We start from the raw sequence: 21,623 nt of genomic DNA, 5'->3' as shown, positions 1-21,623 counted from the left end.
ATTGGTGCAGTATGTTTGATAATTGAAAGAACCATACAGATATTACATGGTACTGAACCTATCCTAGCCACATGGTTGGGAGGGGGGAGCCTATTTTTAAGCATTGCCCTATGGTACTCAAAGCAGCAAAGAAGAGAGAGAATAATGGGAAAAAATACCTTGACAACTGCATACTATTAGCCAATACTTCCTTACTCATTGAATTATGAGAGGTAACATCTATAAAGAAGTGTAATTTTATAGTCTTTACCTACTGTTGATTTGTCTCAGTCCCACAGTGAGAGTTTCTATGCCTGTTTCTATTTTAGCACATTGCAGCTGCACTGGAAAACACCTAAAAGTAATGCTACTTCTTTTCCATAAGACTCTATGTAAAGGCATACATCCATCAGCATCTTTGGAATATCTGTATGCTTTGAGCATTTTTAATGTATCTGAAGAATGGGAACTTGGTTCATAAGGGGCAAATTATCACTGCAATAAAACTCAGTAGAGTATAAAGTCAAGTGCATTTGCTGTTCCTTTCCTGAACAGCAAGCAATTCTTCCAAGAAGATGTGTCTACCTGTAATTGTTAGCTTAAAATATTTTAAGCTGTCATTGCATAAGTCAAGAAAACCCTTCCAAGACTAGAAAAACTTCTAAAATTATGCTACATCCTATATTTTTAACAAGCAATTATAAAAAAATGGGTGGTAATGAAAAGAGAAAAAAAAAGTGGTTTGTGTAGTTATAAAAGTGTTTGTGATTCTATTACTCCACATTGAAATCAAATCATTTTTATAACATTTTTTGACTACAAAGTGAGTTTCTAATACTTGGTTACTGTTTGTTCATTTACTTTATAATACAGTCTGCACTTACTGGACAGAAAAACAGAGAAGAAAAGAAAAAAGAAAGATATTCAGCTAAAGAATTGCATGAAAAAATAGGAGGAACTGTGGAACATGACATGATACAACTGTAACACATTCACTGTTCCTAAGTCTTGGGTAGGTATTTCTGTACTACAACACAGCAGAATCTGACATGATACTGAAAGCTGTGCTGCATTACATGAAAATAAAAAAAAAAATAAAAAGGTTAATTTGATGTTGGTTGCAAATCTTATGCCAGGTCACTTCAGTCTGGTTTATTCCTGTGGTATTTTTGTTTCCTATTTTGAATGTAGGAGTCTCACTCCAACTAAAAAAAATCATCTTATCATCTGATTAAGAATTGCTGGTCTTCAAATTCTGGCATAGAGTTGAGCTGACATTATTTGTCATCTGCATATAAATTAAATGCATAATAGAATTTGGACAATTTAATAATAATCTTTCTATTCACCCTGTATTTTAATTTTTCCCTTTAAATTTCCTGCAAGCTCTCTGCTGTTGTGGAAAGATATGAAGACAACCTCTGACTCAAAAGGAGCATCAGTTTAAATGAAAGTGTGAGGTGTGATGCAGTGAAAAGGATACATGGCACAACAATGAAAACAAACACATACAGTTTCTAGACTTCTCTAGAACTTTACAGTTTAACTTAGTATTTGAAATTTTCTGTCTTGAGTTCACTTTTTGTTTCAAATAAGACCTCTTTCCAAGGTACATTATATTTTATAGGAATTTATGAGGACTGAACTTTGGTAAGACAAGCTGGAGAAGAGAGGAGCAATACAATCATTAACGCTCTTAAAACAGATTAAAAGCAAGACAGTCTTCACAGGTAACAGCAATATTCCTGTCTCCACGTGAGGGTGTGTATGGTGAAAGGACTTCTCAACAGCTCCTCAACAGTTTGAAAAGCTGGCTTCACATTTCATGGAATTTCTTGCTGGATTGTAGCATAACAGAAGCACATAGCTTTCCCTTATCTGGACAACTGGTTTACACACAACACAAACAGAAGCCATTTATCTCCACTAAGCTGTTTTGCTTTGTCATTGAAAATATCTGGAGGGGGAACAGCCTTGTATGGCTTTAAATACCAAGTACCATTAGTAAAACATGGAATAGTTGTATGTTCCAGTACAGGAAAAATAATCTTGGCAGGAATGTTTGTAGTCCAGTTTTCAAGCATGTAGGATCAGTGACTCTTATGGCACATGCAAGTGCAACTTTGCTTTGCACAAGAGTAGTCAAGGATAAATTACATTCTGACAAACAAATGGTCAACAGACCTGGGTTGACTCTTATGGCTCCTCAGGCTTTTGCTTTTGCCATTCACTGTGCAAAATGACACACACTGTAGGACTAAACTAGAACTGGCATATGGAACTGAATTGCTTTGAAAAGAATGGAGGATCTGACTAGTAAAAACAATCACTGCTTATAGAATCAATGGAATTAAATTAATAATTATTATTACTTATATCTGATATTCAGTGTGGGAACTCCAAGGGAGAGTCTAATTAAGAACATTTTTAGATGCATATTTTAAATTCTTTTCAATAATGTTTATATAAAATATTTTCCTTACTTTCCCAATTATGGGATAATTTGTGTGCATAATTTGTGTTCTATATATAATAACTATTATTTCATTTGTAAGGTACACTTTTCAAAAATCTTACAATAAGAGACTAACCTGCCTATGTTAGCATAGTGCAAAGTTCCAGGAATGATGGGTACTATATTTTGGCAAACTATATGCTTGTGTTCCATGAGAAGTCTTTAACAATACAAGTGAGATCACCTTCAGATGTTTTTGATCCTAGTGCAAGATATAACAGAGTGAAATGACAGAAATTAGAAATGTTCTCTTACTGAAATAGTAATTCTGTAAAAGCAGGAAGTTTGTATTAATTGAAAAGAATGGATGACAATCATCAAGAAAATTACAGCTATTAAGAAATCAGAGGAATGCACAAAGCTTAAATTAGCAATGTAGGAAAGTACAAATAAGGACTGAGAAGTACAAAGATATTTTACTCAATATTAAAAGCATGAGCAAGAATATAAAGGAAAAGCAATTCTTCAATTACATTTGAAGATAAAAGATGCAGAGAGGCAATAAGGAAAGACAAGATTAAATGGTGAAGCCTAAAAAATAACGGATAAGAATATTTTATTTTCAAATACATGAGAAACAAAAAAATCCCCAAACCAATACTGTTTTAATTGTCCAGAGATAACAGTTTATAGTAATAAGTTATAATATAGTAATATGTAATATGTAATAATATGTAATATGTAATAACTTTTTGGAAAAAAAGGTCTACATTAAATTTTCAGAGCCTACAGACATGATAAATCATCTCCCTATTTACCTCTCTTTTAAATAACAAGTATAAATCTGAAAGATTGGAAGTGCCAAAGACTTTTACAAGAGCTGGAAAGTGAACTGCTGTGTTGTGTTTAGCAAATGTTTGAACACTGAACAAGTTCCAGAAGACTGACAGAAAATCTGCATAGTGTCATTATTTTAAAAAGGAAAGCAATATTGTTGTATTAATGCCGTATATTTGCCATCTTTTTTCTAGTGTAACACAGATGATACAGGATTTAAACTAATTACTAATAGAGTAACTAGCTACTACTATACTCAGTGGTGGGTAACATAAGATGTTGGATAAGAAAGCTTGCCAAAGTACTGTAGTATTTTTTTCTGGCCCTCAACTTTGGCTGAGAGTAATATACTCAGGATTTTTCAAGACACGTCATGTAATACTGCACATTGAAAAAGAAAGTTTTTAAATTGAAGAGATTAAAAAGTACATGATGCATAATACATTGATTTAAATTTGGATAATTATAAGGATGAATGAATTTAAGAATGTAAGCATGTATAAAAAATTTGAAGCAAAGAACTTATACATACCCTTATAGCATACAGAAGAAATTAATCCTGCTTCCAATCAGGTCTTCTACAATTTGGTTCTTGGGCAAAGCGTGACCAAAAGCTTTTATCAAAGACATGAAGAAAAACACCAGCACCTTTTCATGAATGCTGGAGCAACTTGGAAGATGACAAAGTGATGAGGGCTGGTCTGAAGTGAGTACTAAACCAGCCAGTTGTTAATGGTGGAATAAGGAAACCTTCACCTTACATATTGCCCTGAACCACCAACCTTGAAAAAGAGAAGCAGCAGCTCTGAAAGTGAGATGGGTATCACACAGTGATGGATACATTGCATGACAGTGAAGCTAACAAGTCTCAGTCAGGATTAATAGACAGAGAGGAAAACTGACCTGGCACACACAGATACCCATTTTCCCATACTTTTGTCACTGAATACTGCTGCTACCTGACTGGGATGTCTAGTTTGGATTCCAGAAGCATGTAACATGAAAAAGGGCTTATAAGAAAATATGACTTCAACAGAATGATCAAGAAGCTTACCTCCTGTTATCAAAAGGGATTAACTGTTGGGCTACAAGGGCAGAGAGAAGACAGGCAACTGGAGTGGTCTTCATAAAAGATACAGATTTTCATAAAGATCTTTAAAAAGATCTTCCTAAAACAATAAAATCTCTGACACCAAATGCTTAGAAATAGAAGCTAAAGAGGCTCAGAGAGCAAACCAGATAAATCTTTCAATAACAGTAAATAATTAAGAGCATTTACACTAAATTTAAGTGGATGTTTTGTCACTGGAAACTTTGAAAGCAATATCGATTGTATTAATAAAAATTGTTGTTGACTTGACAGCAGCTGCTGTCAAAAGACTCAGAGAATTCCTGCAGACTTGGCTAAGTAAAATACCAGGCTGGAGGACCACAATCACATCTGCTCAGCTTCTTAGTCTCACTTAAACATGAAGAGGTTAGTGAACATCTTTTAAAGGGCAGTGAAGGGAATTTAACCACAAAACTGAGGATTCCTAGTAGATACAGTAATTAATTTACTACTACTACTACTACTATTATTATTATTATTATTATCATTATTATTTATCAGGTATAACAAGAAACATCTCAGGAAGAAAGAGAGGAGGCTTCTGTGGAGAGAAGCAAGTAAAAAATAGAAAAAACACTGGAACGAAAAAGGATCTCAGAACAAGTTTAAAACAAAAATTAGACCATCTGAAAATAACGAGGAATCCGAGAAGGGATGGCCAGCATCCCAGAATCCTGAAAGACAAGGCAGACAGTATTTTAAAAAAAACATAGGAGGGAAATATTTTAACTCTTTCTTGACACCAAGAGAAGAATCTGCTAAGGACCAGAAAGAAAGAAATGTTAGATGAGTCCTCAAGAAAATATATGGAAGAAAAAAACCCCTCCAAATCCTTCAATTTTCTGATCCAGAAGTAATAACTTTCTCTAAGTTAAACACTAGAATAAATAAGCAGGGAAGAGGACAATATCAGCAAACCTCATCAACCTGAGTACAAAGGTTTAAAAGGTTAAAAGGATTAAAATGTTGAATACTGGAAAGTGTCCTGAATGTTTTCATATTGCAAAGGCACATACAATGTACAAATACTAATGATACCAACAACCTATCAAAGAGAATTAAAACTATTTGTCATTTTCTAGCAAAGATTAGGGAAAATAAATACTGCCTGCTTAGGAATGAGAAGAGGAACAATAAAGAAAAGATGAGCACTGAATCTAATTTTCCTTGCAATATATTTCCAGAATAGGCATCAATATGAGTAATAACTGACTGGCAATGAATGTAAAAGAGAAATGATGCTGGGTCAAAACAAATCTGAGAAAATAGAGAGGTATTTAGGCAAACTGCAATTATGAGTATAAAATGTGTAAACTATTGATCACTGGATTTAAAACAAACAGAAGATATTAGTATAAATGATTTCTCTTTCTCTCCATCCCCCAAAGTCACTGTGCAAAATACAAACACATATACATGAAAAAACAATTAAAGCCCATACTATTTTCCTGTCATAGGACTCTCCACTGCTGTATGTTGTAGCTAGTGTGGACGCACATTCTTCCAGATACCATGGCTTTTTCCCACTTTCAGCTGTGCTGCTTATGGAGATGGTGTAGATGCTGTTGGTGTAGCCATCACAGGAGCAGTGGTCTCGACTTCTTCCACCATTTCCAGATGCCCAAACAAAGACTGAACCTAAGCCTCTTCGCCCCTGTTTGGAAACAGTACAAAAGATTTAATTAATAATTCTTCTTTTCTCTCTCAACTGCTTAATAACCAGGTCTTTTCCCCAAAAAAGACATCTTATGAGGAGAAGAAAATAAAATAACAACTACCCTGAGAAGAATTTAGCAGATTTCATATTCAAACATTAGAAAAATTGAGAAGATGGGTGGTATTAACACAGCTTTAGAAACAACTTTTAGACAGATTTTGTTGGTCTGCATCTATGTTATATAGAAGTACCAAGAAAGTCATGCTGAAAACTCAGATGAAGTAAAATATCATACTGGATTGGCTTTCTGGGTTGCAAGTGTGCATTGCTGGCTTATGCCAGCCTCCAGCATCTCCAAGTCCTTCTCGAGTCCTTCTCAGCAAAACTGCTTTTTATGTCCATCCCACAGCTTGTATTGATATTGGGGATTGCCCTGATGTAGGTGCACCACCTTGTATCTGGTTTGTTAAACGTCCCAAGGTGCCCATTGGCCCATTTCTTGAGCTTTTCCAGGTACCTCTGGATGGCATTCCATCTTTCAAGAGTAGCAACTGCACCCCTCAGCTTGGTGTCATCTCCAAATTTGCTGGGGGTGCACTTGATCCCTTCCTCTATGTCATTAATGAAGACAGTAAATAACACTAGATAACAACAACCTATGCCATTAATGAAGGCAGTAAATAGCCCTGGATAACAACACCAGTGTGGCTGCTGAGGGACACTTGTGACTGATGCCCATTGGACTCTGAGCCTTTGTCCTCTGGATGTGAGGCACAACCACTTTCTTATCCAACAGCCCATTTACCAAACCCATATCTGCAATTTAGAGAGAAGGATGTTGTGGGGATTGTCAAGGGCTTCACTGAACTCCAGATAAATGACATCTATAGCCCTTCCCTGTTGCTCCACACAGAAGCCCACTGGGTTGGTTAGGCAGGACTTGCTCTTGGTGAGGCTGTGCTGGCTCTCCCAAATCATGTCCCTGTCCTCCATGTGCCTTAGCAGAGCTTCTAGGAGGATCTGTCCTGTGATCTTTCCAGGCAGAGAGGTGATGCTGACCAGCTGCTGGGTCACAGGGTCCTACTTTCCCCTCTTTTTAAGGATAGGTACATTTTTCTTTTTCCAGTCATCTGGGCCTTGACCAGTCTACTATGACTTCTCAATTATCATGGAGATAATTTGTGAGTTTAATAAAGGTATACTACCTGGTAGACTTTTCAGCAAAGTAAGTTAACTAGCAAATTCTCCTGACTAGTGTCTATATAAAGTTATGTCTCTAAAATGCAAATTTTCATTCAGAAACATTTCAAGTAGAGAGAAAAGTCCCAATGTGTAAGTTCAGTGCACTATGAAATCCACATTCTCCAAATGGGATCAGTTTTTTCACTTCCTTTTCTTATCTTAGCTAATGCACCAACAGAAAGATGCAAAATAGCAACATTTCCAGTGTAGAGGGGGTTTTTTGTTTGTTTGCTCTTTTTGGGTTTGTTTGGGTTTTAAAATTTTTTGTCTGTTTGTTTGTTTTTAAGACAACCTTTATTAAGTGTGACAGGTCTCCCCTCCACCTTTCTTCTTCACACACAGGTCTTGAAAGCAGAGTTATGTGATTACATATGGCTAAACCAATACCTGAGGAAATTCAGAATAACCACCAATACAACCAAGATAGAAGAAATGAGAATTCAGGGTAATCAAGCCATAGCTTTCACTTTAATAAAAGTTTTGTACAAGAACTTTTCAAGAAGATGCATACAGAAAAATGCCCTACTAATAACAGTCTGTCATTTTTCTGCTGTTACCATCAGATGTTCTGTGTGCAAACACCAGTTTAACATAATTTGCCATCTGCAATAAAAGCCTTTTCGCTGCAGGTTATGACTGTTTTATTAGTTTGTTTGCAAATAAATTCTCTCTGTTTCATTAGATGTATACTTATGGTGCTGTGCTAGTAATGAACAACAAACTGCACAAACAGGTGTTTGAATAATTTTTGGCCATAGAATGGTGAAAACATGCCAATGGATGTTAGAAATTCTGCATTTATAATTTAAAAATTATGAACATAAATTTTGATTTTTAATAGTAAGGGCAGGGCTTTAAAACTAATAGCCTTTTGCATCTGCACTTATGTTTTCATGATAGGGTTATTTTGGTAAACAAATTATGGCAAATATTTCTTTAAAACTAATTTCTCCTCCAAATACATAAAGGATCAATGTCTCTGTTATTGCTATAAAAAGTAAGTACCAGATACATTGACCAATAGAAAAAAGATTTTCTATATACAAATAAAGAACTGCCATCCCCCTAATGCATTGCAATGGTGCACACATAAGAGCCCAACAGTTCACAGAAAACACAGCATACCATCAGATCAGAAAACATGCTAGACATCTTGCTCCTAGGTGTTATCTGGCAAAGCAAAAGCCACGTGTCTTAAAAACAATAAAAAAATAACCCTCCAAAGTGACTTCAACACTTGTGCTCAGGAGAAGTCTGGACCTGGTGCTGTGTGATAAAGATGGTTTAGGTACTACAGTGCTAGTGGTGGGTGGAAAGTTGGACTGGCTGATCTTGAAAGCCTCTTCCAGCCTTGATGATTCCATAACCTTATGGTTACTTGGCTAAAGTAATTTTTTAAGTAAATAAAATCTGGTTTATCATTTGGTTTCCAAACACTCTGCTTTAACTCAGCAGTCCCAATCATGCTTAGGAAAGTACAAACTTGTTAGTAACTCTGTCCAACAAGTAAGTAGAGCAAGAGTGTCAGCTCTTCTACTCTATGTGAATGTTATTCCCAGTTGGTACCATTTAAATACAGTTAAATAATAGCTGGACTGTGTTACAAAGTTAAGATAAATACACATGCAAGGAACTACTACTAGTAGCTTTTACTGTTTGTCTAAATCTATCATTTGTCATCTGCCAGGTGACCAAGGGTAGGTATCCAGACAAAAAGTCAAGCCTTGAGATGCCAAGAAGTCACATGTCATTTATTAATCAAAAGCAAAGGTGCATTTACAAATCATACAGACAGAACTCAAGCAAATAGGAATTAGTAACTCTTATAAAGAGGCATAGAACAATGTTGAATGGATGTCCAGCAAAGTATGCTCAATGCTTGTCTCATGATTTTAAAATTTCATTCCCTCCTGTCTAGGCATAGAATTATTTCTGGTCTTCCATTTGGAATGACAGCTAGGGACTGCCTCCTCTCAACTCTGCCCGGTGTTCATAATTCTGCACTTGTTAGTGCACTGAATCAGAAATGAAATATTCTCCTTTTTTCTAGTCTACTTTCTTAAATTGCATAAAATGTCATATCATTTTAACAAAAAATCAACTGTCCCATTATACAAAAAAAACCTATTTCACTGATGACTGTGACTTGCTATTGACCCAGTCATAATCCAATTTTCTAGTACATTTTCTGGACAAAGCCAGAGTGCTCAACAGACAGCTTAAATGAAATGGACTCAGGTCTTTTACAAAGAGGCCCCTAGTGGAAATTGCACTTGTAAAAGCATGAAGAGGAATCCTGGGGGCATTTGGGACATTTTTTTTCCCCCTGCTAATGCCTCCTCTTCTTTGGTCACCAAGGTCCAAGCAGGTAGGTGATATGAAAAACCTAACTTTTGATTTTTCCAGTTCACCAGCATGGTTGCTGACAGGTTAAGCCTGTCAAGAATCAGAGCCAGTACGAACATGCTCATAATGACATCTGCAGAATTTCCTTATACTATTTACAGAAACATCCCCTGCTCCAAGTGTGTGTGCTTGTGTATGCACCACATCTCTATGCATGAATTAGCAGTACTGGCAAGGATCTTTATAAGGTAGATGTCTTCACACACTCATCTAAAGACAGCCAGCAGGCCCACACACTTTTAAGTTGCTTAAAGAGCTCTTTAAAAATACTCTAAAAACACCTTCCACCTACAAGATGTAGTATGAGCCAGTGGAGTAAATTTTGATCACACTATTTTATATAGTTTAGACTTTACATTCATTCACTGCTTTACAAGTCAAGTTGCTTTTTAAAAATACTCTAAAAACACCTTCTACCTACAAGATGTAGTATGAGCCAGTGGAGTAAATTTTAATCACACTATTTTATAAAGTTTAGACTTTACATTCATTCACTGCTTTACAAGTCAAGTTGCTTTAATCCAGCCTGTGAATCCTGATTATTTCCAACACAAATAATTGGGAAGTGCCCCAATAACCCTCTCTGCCTATGGAGTGAGTTACTGTCTTGTTAGATGTGATCATATTTACAAAGGACCAAGGAAGAAATATGTGAAGAAGCAGGAAAGGCAGAAGACAGAGCAGCTGACCTGGAGTAATTAGGAGTTACAGGGGTGGCAGCCAGGAGAAGTAATTTGGCACTGATATGCTGGAAATTGTACACTGATGAGCAGAAAACAAACCATGAAAATATCAAATGGATAGTGAAGGAGAGACACTCTATCCACACCTAGAGCCTAAACATTTAATTTCCTCTATTCTTCCCAGTACCATTCTAAAATTACTTAATGTTTCCAAGAATAAAAACTACTGCCAGAAAGTGAAATTGATCCTGAAGTGGAAGCTGGAAAAAATAGCCCATGGTATGACCTCTTCCTTAAAAACTAATTCCTAAAGAGGAAATGTTCATAACTGAATGTGCAGAACAGAGGCCAGTATTCTGGAAACCTAAAAAACCTGTTCTGCAGGCATGGTTTTTAGGTGCAGCATAGTACAATCAGGGCAATGCCAGGCAACAAGGGTCACAGCATCCTGAGAAATGCACCTGTGAGATTCATCCCCTTTCTTCCAGTTTCTGGTGATTCCTGCACTCTTTAGGATCTGAACTCTGCTGCCCTGTGCAGAGACACAGCATTGCCAAGTTGTTCACTGTCAGCATTTTCCTCCTGACCAGCAGCAGCTCCCAGCTCCTGCTGAGTTTCTACCAGTCCATTTAACCTCTTATCTGGGAATGAAAAATAGTCTGGCACAACATCCTTAAAAGACTGTTTTGTAGACTGCACAGTACTGAACTTGAAAGTAGGCATCTCTCCAAAAATGGATAATGGTAAGCTGAGAGTCCAAGTCAGCAATTCTGAAGTGCTACCAGAAGACAGCCAAACAGATTTTTTTTTTTAAACAGTCTTCTTAGATATAAAAGCAAAAATTCACGAACAAAAGGAAACATCTCTCAGGCCATTAATTCTGTTGAGGTATCCACACTTCAAGAGAAAACCATGTTTGTGCATAAATTCATTAAAAATGCACACCTATAGTATCTATGAGGAAATGAGTAACGAGCCAAACAGTGCATAAATAAAGATGCATGTTCAGGTGAATGGACAAAAAAAGACACCTGTGTTTTTGTATTAGAAGTTATGTTTTTACTCCTAGGTAAACTAGGAAGTAAGTCCCTGCTGCTGGAACACAGCAATACATATACACACATAATGTATATGCAATGCAAAAATATATCACTCCCTACAAAAACCAGTGATTACTTTATATTATTGGAAAGGGAAGTGCTTGCTAAGAAAGGTTACTAGCTACTTCTGAATTAGCTCCTTAACTAAGAAAACGAAAGAAAAAAATAATTAACCATGTTAAAAGGAAAAAAAAAAGGAAAAAACCATATTTTGTTATCTCTCAGGATATGACACCTTGGAAACATTGAAGCTATAAAACATTTTAATGTGCATAAAACAAAACCCCATATTAAATAACCACAAGCAACTCTGTATTTACACACTAATTATCAGAATATATTAGAGGAACAGTACAGTATGTAGGCTTCATGTAGTGCATTTTTTACTTTACTCTTCATAAGAAAAGCAATTGAAATAATTCCAAGATATTCCCCACAAAGCTGTAATTAGTGCCTGAAGTACAATAAAAAGAAGCATTGGCTGAAACCTGAAATATGAACATGTGAAGTATTTGAATGAATTTCTCATTTACCTAAACAAAACAGAGCTGGCTCAAGGACTGCATGAATCACAGTTCTGGTTGAGTCTCTCTCTCTAAAGTATCATTACTGTTTACCAGGATTTGTATATTACAAACACAATGTGGTAACACAAGAGTTTGCTTTGCCAAAATTTCTGTTGTACAAAGAGTCTCCAATTAATCAGAGGTGAAATTGTCCCTGCGTGCAAAGCCAAAATAAACAAGCAGTGCAGAGGAAAGCCATCAGTGAGAGCTGGTTACTCACAAACACCCATGGCATGGGATGGGTTCAGGCAGTTTCACTGCCTTTCTCTGCTATCTCATTAATCACTCCAGAGAGGAGCCCAGGGCCACTACATACACACAGCTGTTGTTCCACTACTTATTCACTACTCTTCCTTGTGGTAAACTTCAGGTTTAGAGATGTCTGTTGAACTCTGGAGTTTAACAAAAAGAACCTCCTCTTTTCTGCAAATTAAGCTCTTTTCAGTAGATAAGCAGGAAAATATGGTGCTTCAGTTCTACTTTTGCAGTTTGAGGATTTACTTAGTGTGGTTTGCCTCATTTAGGGACAACATACAGGCTGTGAGGAAAGTCACTGATTGCCCTCAGTTTTGTGCCATAAACTGTTAAATTCTATACACAGAAAACTTTTGACACCAAGATTCCAGTGATTTCCATTCCAGAAATCTATTTTCTCCTATGTGACACATAGAAAAAAGTAGATACTACTGTTGTTCAAATATATGAGTGGAGTGTATGTGTGATTTGCTCACACGAAGAAAGAGATTCATGTTTCAAAACACTGCATGCTCTGAAATCTATATACTTCAGTGCATGGGAAGATTCATTTGCCAAGGCTGCTTTTCAATACAGTTTTTTTTTCCAAATTAAGATTTACTCCACAAAAAGAACAGTGTGGTTTGTTTTTTCTTTTAAGGTTCAATATATCACTTGTTTCAGGGTGGGCATCCAAAACCAGAGGTATTTTGGTGAGTACAGAAACAGCAAAGCTATTCTGGCTTGTTTCAACAATTTCTATGCATGTGTGAGATGGGATGAGGTAACCAGACAGTTTTGGTTTCCAGTACACTTTGTGACATTGCAAGGAAAATGCACATTTTGGGTACATTTTCCTGTAACTCTCTTTACAAATTTTCCCATCTTTCAGGATTTTTTATATTTTAAAGAATGGAAGAACATTTCTGATATATTAATTCTTCTGCATTTGTTTTGTACTACATGCTGACTATCTGTGAAAAAGCTCGTTTTTTAGAAAGCAAAGGAGAGCAATTTTAAGGTTAGCTTTGTGTAGGGGGGAGAAGGGCTTGAAAGGAGATTGATGAGGAGGAAAGTAAGTTGTCATTAGAATTGTTTTGTTCAGAGACCAACCTTCCACCTGGGAGATGTTAGAAAATACTCAGTGTGAGAGAATTCACGTATTTGTGTTTGCTTTGGGTTTTCTGTCTGCTGAAGAAGAAATGAAATTTTCTGAGAGTAGATAACAGGATGTTGTTAAAGACCTAAAATGAAAGCATTCTTCCCGTAGGCTGGAGGCCTCTTTGCAAGGGGGGAAGAGAGATAAGAAGATTGTAAAATGCAGCCTGGTGAAGACTCATGCATGCTCCAGGCTCTTTGATATGTAATGCAGGGCTCAGGCCCTGCTAAAATGAGCTTAGCAATGCATATATATCCCCTTCTTTCTTTGTGATCTTCCAGCCAGTGAGGTGATGGAATAAATCTATTCTTTGCACTGCAGAAGTGGGTTGCAGTTGTTTTGGAGTTAGCTGCATATATTTATTTATTTTTATGTGATTAACACACTTTGTTCACGTATTTCCCAAACAAAAGACAGTGTACCATATCAAAGTTCATCCAGGTACCACTGAGCGTAAATGCTATTTAATTTACTGGAAGGTAATATTCCAAATTGTACTTTGTTTGAATGCAAGAAGTTGCTAACTGTGTGCAAAGAGTGAAGCAAAGGATTACTATAATTAGCTGAAGGATGTTAAGGTGATCACCTAACCTCATGTTGGCAGGACAACCCCCATCTGCAGAAAACCACATCATATCAAGTTTAAACCACATCAGTAAAGTCTCTAAGGCATCTGAGATACATGAGCCAAATGCAAGGTAGAGAAATCTAGAAATTAGGCTTACTGGAAAGAAATAAAGGAAGGTGGACAAACTTTGCAAAGTGGTGACTTAGGAAGTTTGGGGCTATGGAAGAAAATCAATTTGGAATGGGCTGCCCTAAAACAATCTGCTTATTAAATGGGTAAGTCAGGTTTATATGAATCTGTCCAGGGAATAGGGAAGCAGTACTATGCACACATAGAGAATGCTAAAATTTGCATGCCCCATTCTGGTATCCACACTGGAAATTATAATGCCACAAAAGAGAAAGAGTTTCAGGAAGAACCAGAAGAATGAAGTTTGATTTGGAAATTCTGACTAACAGAGAAAAACTCAATATACACTACATTACTCTTAAGATGCAGAACAGATTTTAAAGGACAGTAAGTAGCACCTGCATTACTGGACAAAAGCTTAAAATGCAACATACATTTATAATTTCAGATAAACCTGTGAAGTTTTTGTCTGGTAACTTATTTTATGCAGCAAAATGTATTAGAGCCATACTATCTTTGGCTTCTGCAAAGATGTGATGAGCACTGCAAGAAATCAGTAATGAAACAAAAGAAAATGAACATCACTGTAACATCAAGGTGGGAATGGAAATGATTGTACAGGAAATAATATAGGTTCTGCTGGACAAACATAGAGGTCAAGGAGTTTATGAGTAGAGTATTTCAAGGATGAGCTCGGGAAACAAAGTTATTAGGAATTTTGACCTAAAAGAGAAAGAGCATTTTAGTGAGTCTAGTAATCACCATCATCTGCATTCAAGAAAAGAATTTAGGCTGGAAGATGTGGAGAAGCATTACTCTAATGAGCAAGGAGATGGACAGTCTAGTTTTTAGGTGATCAGTGAGTGTGGCATGTCTATCACATCTAAATGAAGTTTGAAAGGAGGCTGTTCTAAGAATAAATCAGAAACAAAAATGGAGGGAGGGTAGATATTTAGGATGAGGCAGAATTTTTACCCAGGAACAAATGGGCATAAAACTGCACATGAGGAAATCCTGTTGTAGCTTAAAAGAAAATATCTAACCAATAGATTAATGTTGGCCATTAAATGTTTTCCCAATAGAATCAGAGGGGAAAAGGTACTGATTTGTTGAAATGCTCAATGTATATAAAAGGCACAATGCCTGTGGTGGTAGAAAGCTGTACTGGATGACCTCTGCTGTCATTTCCTGCCTTATGTTCTATGTTCCAGTTCAGCTTATGCAAGAGATTTGGCTTATGACAAAAGACAGGTGCAGATGATAGATGTTAGAACTATGAATATCAAGCCAATAGTGCTATGTCTTGTGACATCAGCAGGAAGAAATAGAATGATAAAACACTGAAGGATTTTTAAAGTTCTATTATGTAATCAGCATCCACTTCTAGTACAGAGTCAATAAAGTTTAACTCAGTATGTTGAAGCATATGTATATATCTATATTTATATCTATATCATCACATGTTGAGACTTGACAGATGCACTCAGGATAGTATACATGCAAATTTTATAACAGGTAAGTGCCAGGACCCAACATTAGATCACATCAGCATACTGCAAGTCATGTCTTCTGAGACCACCCCCAAGCACAGCACTAATTCCTCTCACTGATTTTGAACAAATATTTTTTGCCAACTGATTGGAAATGTGCAGAAGTCTCATGCATGCAAAACATATCCATATATGATTACAGACATGTAAGTGTTATTTAATATGTTAGTATTAAATATGCATGTTAATAACAATGGTATGTGTTATTTAGACTCAAACAACATATGTATAAGGTGAAAAACCACAATACACAGTTCAAAAAATCATTTTAATAACCTGCTGTGTATCACTTGAAATGTATTTAAAAACCAGCCATTTTGACATGTTTGACTAGAAATCTTCCTGCTGTAACTTCTGCCTTTGATTTCTGAAATGCAATTCTCTGGCAAAGTAAAAGAGAATCTTTCCTCTTGGTGCTGGCAACACATCCTACTCAGAATGATGCACAGGCAAAATGGCAGGACAAATAAATTTAAGAGAAACATCTGTGGTAGAACACTGGGAGCAAACCTTTGCCTAGACACTTCGAAATAACGAGCAATTTCATCTGTTTCTAGAGTAGAAACATATAGTAATGGTGATGATGGTAATAATAAATGTGAAATCCTTCTTCTTGATTTCTCCTTTTCTTCACTTTTCTCCCTCACTCTTGCATGTGGGTAGGATGCTTGTAGTGATAGCAAAAGAGCCCTTCTGCTCCTGGCAAGCACTCTGAACACACTCTGCAGCCAAAGCTGCTGAGGTGAGAGAGATGAGAAGGGGCAGCAGTGATGGGAGGGAAGGTATGAAGCTGAGTTTGCACAAGAGGTTCAGCCACACAGAATCTGATCATTAATGTCCATCAAATATTTTGCCTTGAGTCCAGCTTGCTAAACAAATTGGTGTCATGGCAATAAAATGAAGGTCCTTGTGCCAAAATTTTCCATGCAGATTTCCCTCCCTCTCCACACTGTCTAGGTTATATCAAGGATGACCTGACCAGCTGCTGAATTATATACACTTCCTGATGTGTACTACAGAAACAACATAAAGCATGCAATTGGAAAGACATTGGAGAGTGAGATAACCAGCTCTTTGAAACCCTTCAATGTAAATCACCCACAGTGGTCACATATCCAGAAACTTGACTAATAGGTCTTTTCCAAACAACAGTGAGAGAACAAGTCTCAACACCTGAAATGCTTTCCTCTCTGAATGATGTTGACAGTACTGCAGAATGCCAGGCTTATCTGTAAGGATACAAATGAGCTAGCCTGACTGCTGAATGGTGGAGCCATGAATCAGCAAGTTCAACTCCATCAAATACTTACTGTGCTTATTGACTGTGAGACACCAACAGATGTCTTAAAAATGTACTTAGATTTCATATTTATGAATCAGGGAAAGCTTTTGTGCTGTCCATTTTGTCCCAGACTCAGCACAGTCTTATTACATGATCTGTCCACAATCATGTTATGCAAAGATAAGCCTGTTGGTTCTTGAGCACAGAGTGAAATGTGACATTACATACCTAATCTTTCCTTGAATATGTTACTTTTGGATATACAACTATTTGTTTGATTTCTTTTTTCTAGGCAAATTATGCATGATTACCATGGATTTTTTTCTTGATATTATTAGGTCTACAAGTTCTAATGCATTAGTATTTAAAAGAAACATCTAAAACCTTCCACAGTTACAACTACATTATTTTCAAGAAAAGGACCTTCTCAACTGAAAGCATGATATAAAGGGAATTCTACATTTGAGCAGAAATTGTTTCATAGTGAAGTATCCAAGGTTTCTCTTAGAACTCAATTTAAAAAATCTAGTAAAATTAAATGAAATAACATTAAAGATGACATTAAATCATAGTACTTGTGACAGATAGAAAAACTGGTTCTCCCTTCCATTACCTTGGTCCTGGGCAGAATTTTTAGGTGTATCTAATGGGTTCATGTAATGAATTCATTTATTCCTCAGCAGCCTTTCTTCAAATAGATTTGTCTGTTTCAATTCAAGGCATGTGTTGTGTAATTCTACAAAGAAACTATGCAGCCATCTTCATTATTTTCTGCAGGATTTGAAAGGTGTAATCATATTAACTCAGCAGATTTTAAAATAATAATATTTGCGAAACACACAGCATAAGCTGTTAATTGGAATAATATGTGCTTGAGATAAATCAGGTGCTTTTTCCAAGGAACCCAGTCTCTTAGGAAACTCAACAATGGATGGCTCTCACATCCATTTCATTTTTCTGCAATGACTATAATAAATTTAAAATAATAACTGAGTTTGATTATATTCTAATCAAAGTTATTATTCAGCACTACCTTTGATTTTCTTAATAAAACCAGATGGACATAATTTCCTTTTCAGATGTTTTTAAAAATTCTTGGCATTTCCCTTCACTGTTCCATTCTAAAATTCTAATATACAACTGTGTGGGTACATGCATAACAAATTAAGAATATTGATCTTCAAACTTTGTGTATGTCAGAAAATAAGGTTTAGCCAAATTTTCCTGTACTGAGGTGTCCTGGGTAACCCAAAATGTTATTGTATTCCATATATATCTATCTGTGCCCAAAGTTGTTACTGTCTCTTTGAGACCTGGCAGCCAGAAAAGGAACAGCGAGGTTGGGGTGTGTGCGGGTCCTTTTTTAAAGCTGGGGGCATTCAGGAGCAAGTGCTCTTTCTCTTTTGTTCTTGCTGGAGAAGCTGAGGTAGCACAAGGCAGAGAGCAGCTGCACCAGCAGGTAAGAAAAGCAGAACAGTCCTTGCTGCACATGGTCACCCCAGCCTGGCAGAAGACTGGTCAAAGCAAGAGGACATGGAATCCAAATTGTCCAAACCTGCTGCCCACTATTTTTTGCCAAAGAGAAGGTGAAGTCTCTCCATGAGTTTCAGCTATTGACCCAGTTAGAGCCTCCAAAGATTCTAGGTTTTCCTTCTGCTTTGCTCTTGTTCCCTCTTGGTTGGTATCTGGGGGGAGGAGGGATATTTTTAATTGCAGAGGTCTGTTTGTGGCTCTGTTTTCCTCTCTTTGTTCTCTCTCCACCCCAGGTTGTCTGTAGAGAGAGCCATCCTGGGGGAAGAGTTGTGAGACATTTCCCCTTTATCTCTCCACACAGTCATCCATGGAGAGTGCCATCCTGGGGCAGGGTTTCTCTGCTCTTTTTGCTTTTCTTTGTTTCTGGGGAATCCACCAGGAATTAATAAAATTCAGCAACATTATAACTACTATTTAATTATGACTATCACTGTTATTTTTTGCCTGTTCCTGTTTCATTTTTTAATGACTGTTTTAAACTGATATTTTTTCACTTACATTTTCTTGCATTCATCTTATTGTTAAATGAGTAGTGGTTAAGACAAAAAAGGGAGGTAACTCATTTTGGAGTGTCTGCCCCCTCTAATTTTCTTACACCAAGATACAATGTTACTTTAATTTACTCACATATGTGATCCTAGATGTTATACTGTTGTTGTTTGGTTCAATATTTCTGAAAAATGAGAGTAAGGATCTGTACGCAACATAATAAGCATTTTTGTCTGCCTATTACTATTGCACAATTATTGTGACTCCTTAGGAAAATCTATGTTTGGCTGAGTATGTGACCCTGACCTTGAACAGTGAGCCCATTTCTAGGATATTCTGTCACAGAAAATTAATCTTTTCTTCTTCCATTTGCCTCATCTTTTAAAATGATACAGCTTATGACAGTGTAAGAAAATACAGAAAAAGTACCTTCACCTGAATACAGAAAGACATGGTTAATTAAAAAGAAAGAGAATAGGTACATCTTGAAGTAATTCTTGGTCTGGAAACAGTCTAACAGGGAAGGTGGTAATTCCAACATGCATCTATAATTTTTCACTCTATATTATGCTTAAAGAATGAAAATTAGAGGATAATCTTAAATGTTTTGTATTTCTTATTAGTATATTTTTATGTAAGTTTTAAAAACAACTTCTATTTCATGAGTAGAAATGAAGAAGCTTTTGTACTCAGAGACAGATAAAATATCCAAATACATGGAAGTACTCAGATTTATTAAATTCTTCATGAGATACTTCAGGCAGAACAAAGTCTGATAAAACAACATGAAGATTCAATTGCAAAAATAATAATTTTACTTGTATCAAATATGACTTCTATTATTTCTCAAAAAAAAAAAAAAAAAAGAACAATAAGTTTTTCTGTATTGCTATCAGAAAAAGCCTACCTCAGAAAATTAAATGTTATGTTTTCACTATAGACTGGAGCTTATTTCACATACAGAACAATGTGCTGGTAAAATGAAATTCATCTGGGTTCTGTAGGGTATCTTCTTATCTTACTGCTACAATAACAGCGGAACAATAATGTTTGTAGGCAAGATCTACGCTCTTGCCAAGTTATTCCACATATTCATCCCCAGTTTAAGAACTTGAGATTTCAATGAGGAAATGGCTGAGTCCTTCTGGTAAATTCAAACTGAACTTTTCCCAGTCTTCCCTACATGAAACACTGCATCTAAACACATACATGTGTTTAAACATAAAAATCTTCCTTGGAGTTCCATCAGTGTCCCCTGCACCACAGCATTGTAAATTCTCTGGGATCAGATTAAATGGTAAAAGCAGCATGGCATGCTCTTTGGTGCCAACCTACCATTCTGATGCCATTCTCAAAGGCCTGACGTGCCAGGGAAGCAGGTCCATCCACAGTTTTTCCATCATCATCAGGCCCCCAGCTGGCACTGTAGATGTGGATGTGCTGGGGATTCAGGCTTAGAGACTTTGCCTCCACCATGTCTGTCACATCTCCATCCAGCATCCGTACACCTTCACAACAAAAAACACAATGAACTGTGCAGACAAACTCAAAACTTCCCACCCCCACCAAGGAAATTGTTCTGTATCACACAGAATTGAGTGAATATAATAATTACTGCTGCTATTAAAGAAGAGAAAAAAATACCAAACCAAAAGAAATAAAAAACCCAAAACAAAAAGTAATCTGTTTGGATATCTGTTTTCCCAAGCCTCTAGATGTAAAAAATATAAAAATATGATAATATTTTCATCCTTCTTCTAGTTCTAAAAATTACATACAAGTAATTCATCCACTATACAGCCTTCAAACTTCAACAACAATATTTTAGGCTAAATAAAATTTTTAAAACTAGTTTAACTTTGAAATCTTTTTATGTCACCTAAAGATAAATTATTTTCTTTCTCCATTTATACTGCAGTGAAACTGCAGCACCTTCCTTGAGTCATTCACAGTTTTAATCATGTTAACAGATGTAATAAAAGAATCCCTACGGATAAGTAATCTTGGCATCATTCCTTCATTGTATGAGACTGCAAGGAAGAAACTGGGGAGAACTCTCTTGTGTATAGAACACACTGTAGCATGGCAATGAGGTTATGAACAAATACATTATGTTGTTCAACCTGAAATTACAATATGGTGAACATTTTTCTTTTGTACATAAAACTTTTGTAAGATATAATCTGCAATTCTTCTGTTAAAGGAATCCATTTGTCTGGGTTTGGACAAGTCAATCTGCCAGCACCTCAAGATGTTTTAAGTTCACTAGACTGAAAATAGTATACTAAAATTTGAAAACTGAGAAATATGGAAGTTGGTTTTTTCCTAACTGTAACACTCAGTGGTTAAATCTGAGAAAACCACCAATGCCAATTTTAACCTAAACAAGAAAACAGACCTACACACAGCTAGTGCGACACGTGATCAAAGGGAGGCCAAATTTTAAACAAAAATTTAATACAATTGTGTGATAGAAGGATGATCACTTCCACAACTTACAAGTTAGATGCTCTTTCCCCTTTAGAAGGCTACTCCTATTTATAAGCTAACTTTACCTCTTTTTAATTACAGACACACTGCATTTTGCTTTAACTTCCTATTAACAATAGGCATAGGTAGTGCTTTGTTGAAAGAGGACTTTTT

General features: G+C 36.3%; 1 protein-coding gene across 1 annotated transcript in view; it reads right to left on the bottom strand.

The window, feature by feature from the left end:
* PCSK5 (proprotein convertase subtilisin/kexin type 5) overlaps positions 1-21,623 on the bottom strand; it is a 175,844-nt gene that overhangs the window by 52,753 nt on the left and 101,468 nt on the right. The window contains exons 7-8 of the mRNA XM_079331357.1: positions 20,316-20,488; positions 5,824-6,036 (exon numbers count right to left, since the gene is read on the bottom strand). Coding sequence (XP_079187483.1) covers positions 5,824-6,036; positions 20,316-20,488 — 386 coding nt within the window. The remainder of the gene's footprint in view (positions 1-5,823; positions 6,037-20,315; positions 20,489-21,623) is intronic.

Source organism: Erithacus rubecula, assembly GCF_903797595.1.
Source record: "Erithacus rubecula genome assembly, contig: SUPER_Z_unloc_3, whole genome shotgun sequence".
NCBI classification, from domain to species: Eukaryota; Metazoa; Chordata; class Aves; order Passeriformes; family Muscicapidae; genus Erithacus; species Erithacus rubecula.
This window is presented reverse-complemented; position numbering and strand designations above follow the sequence as displayed.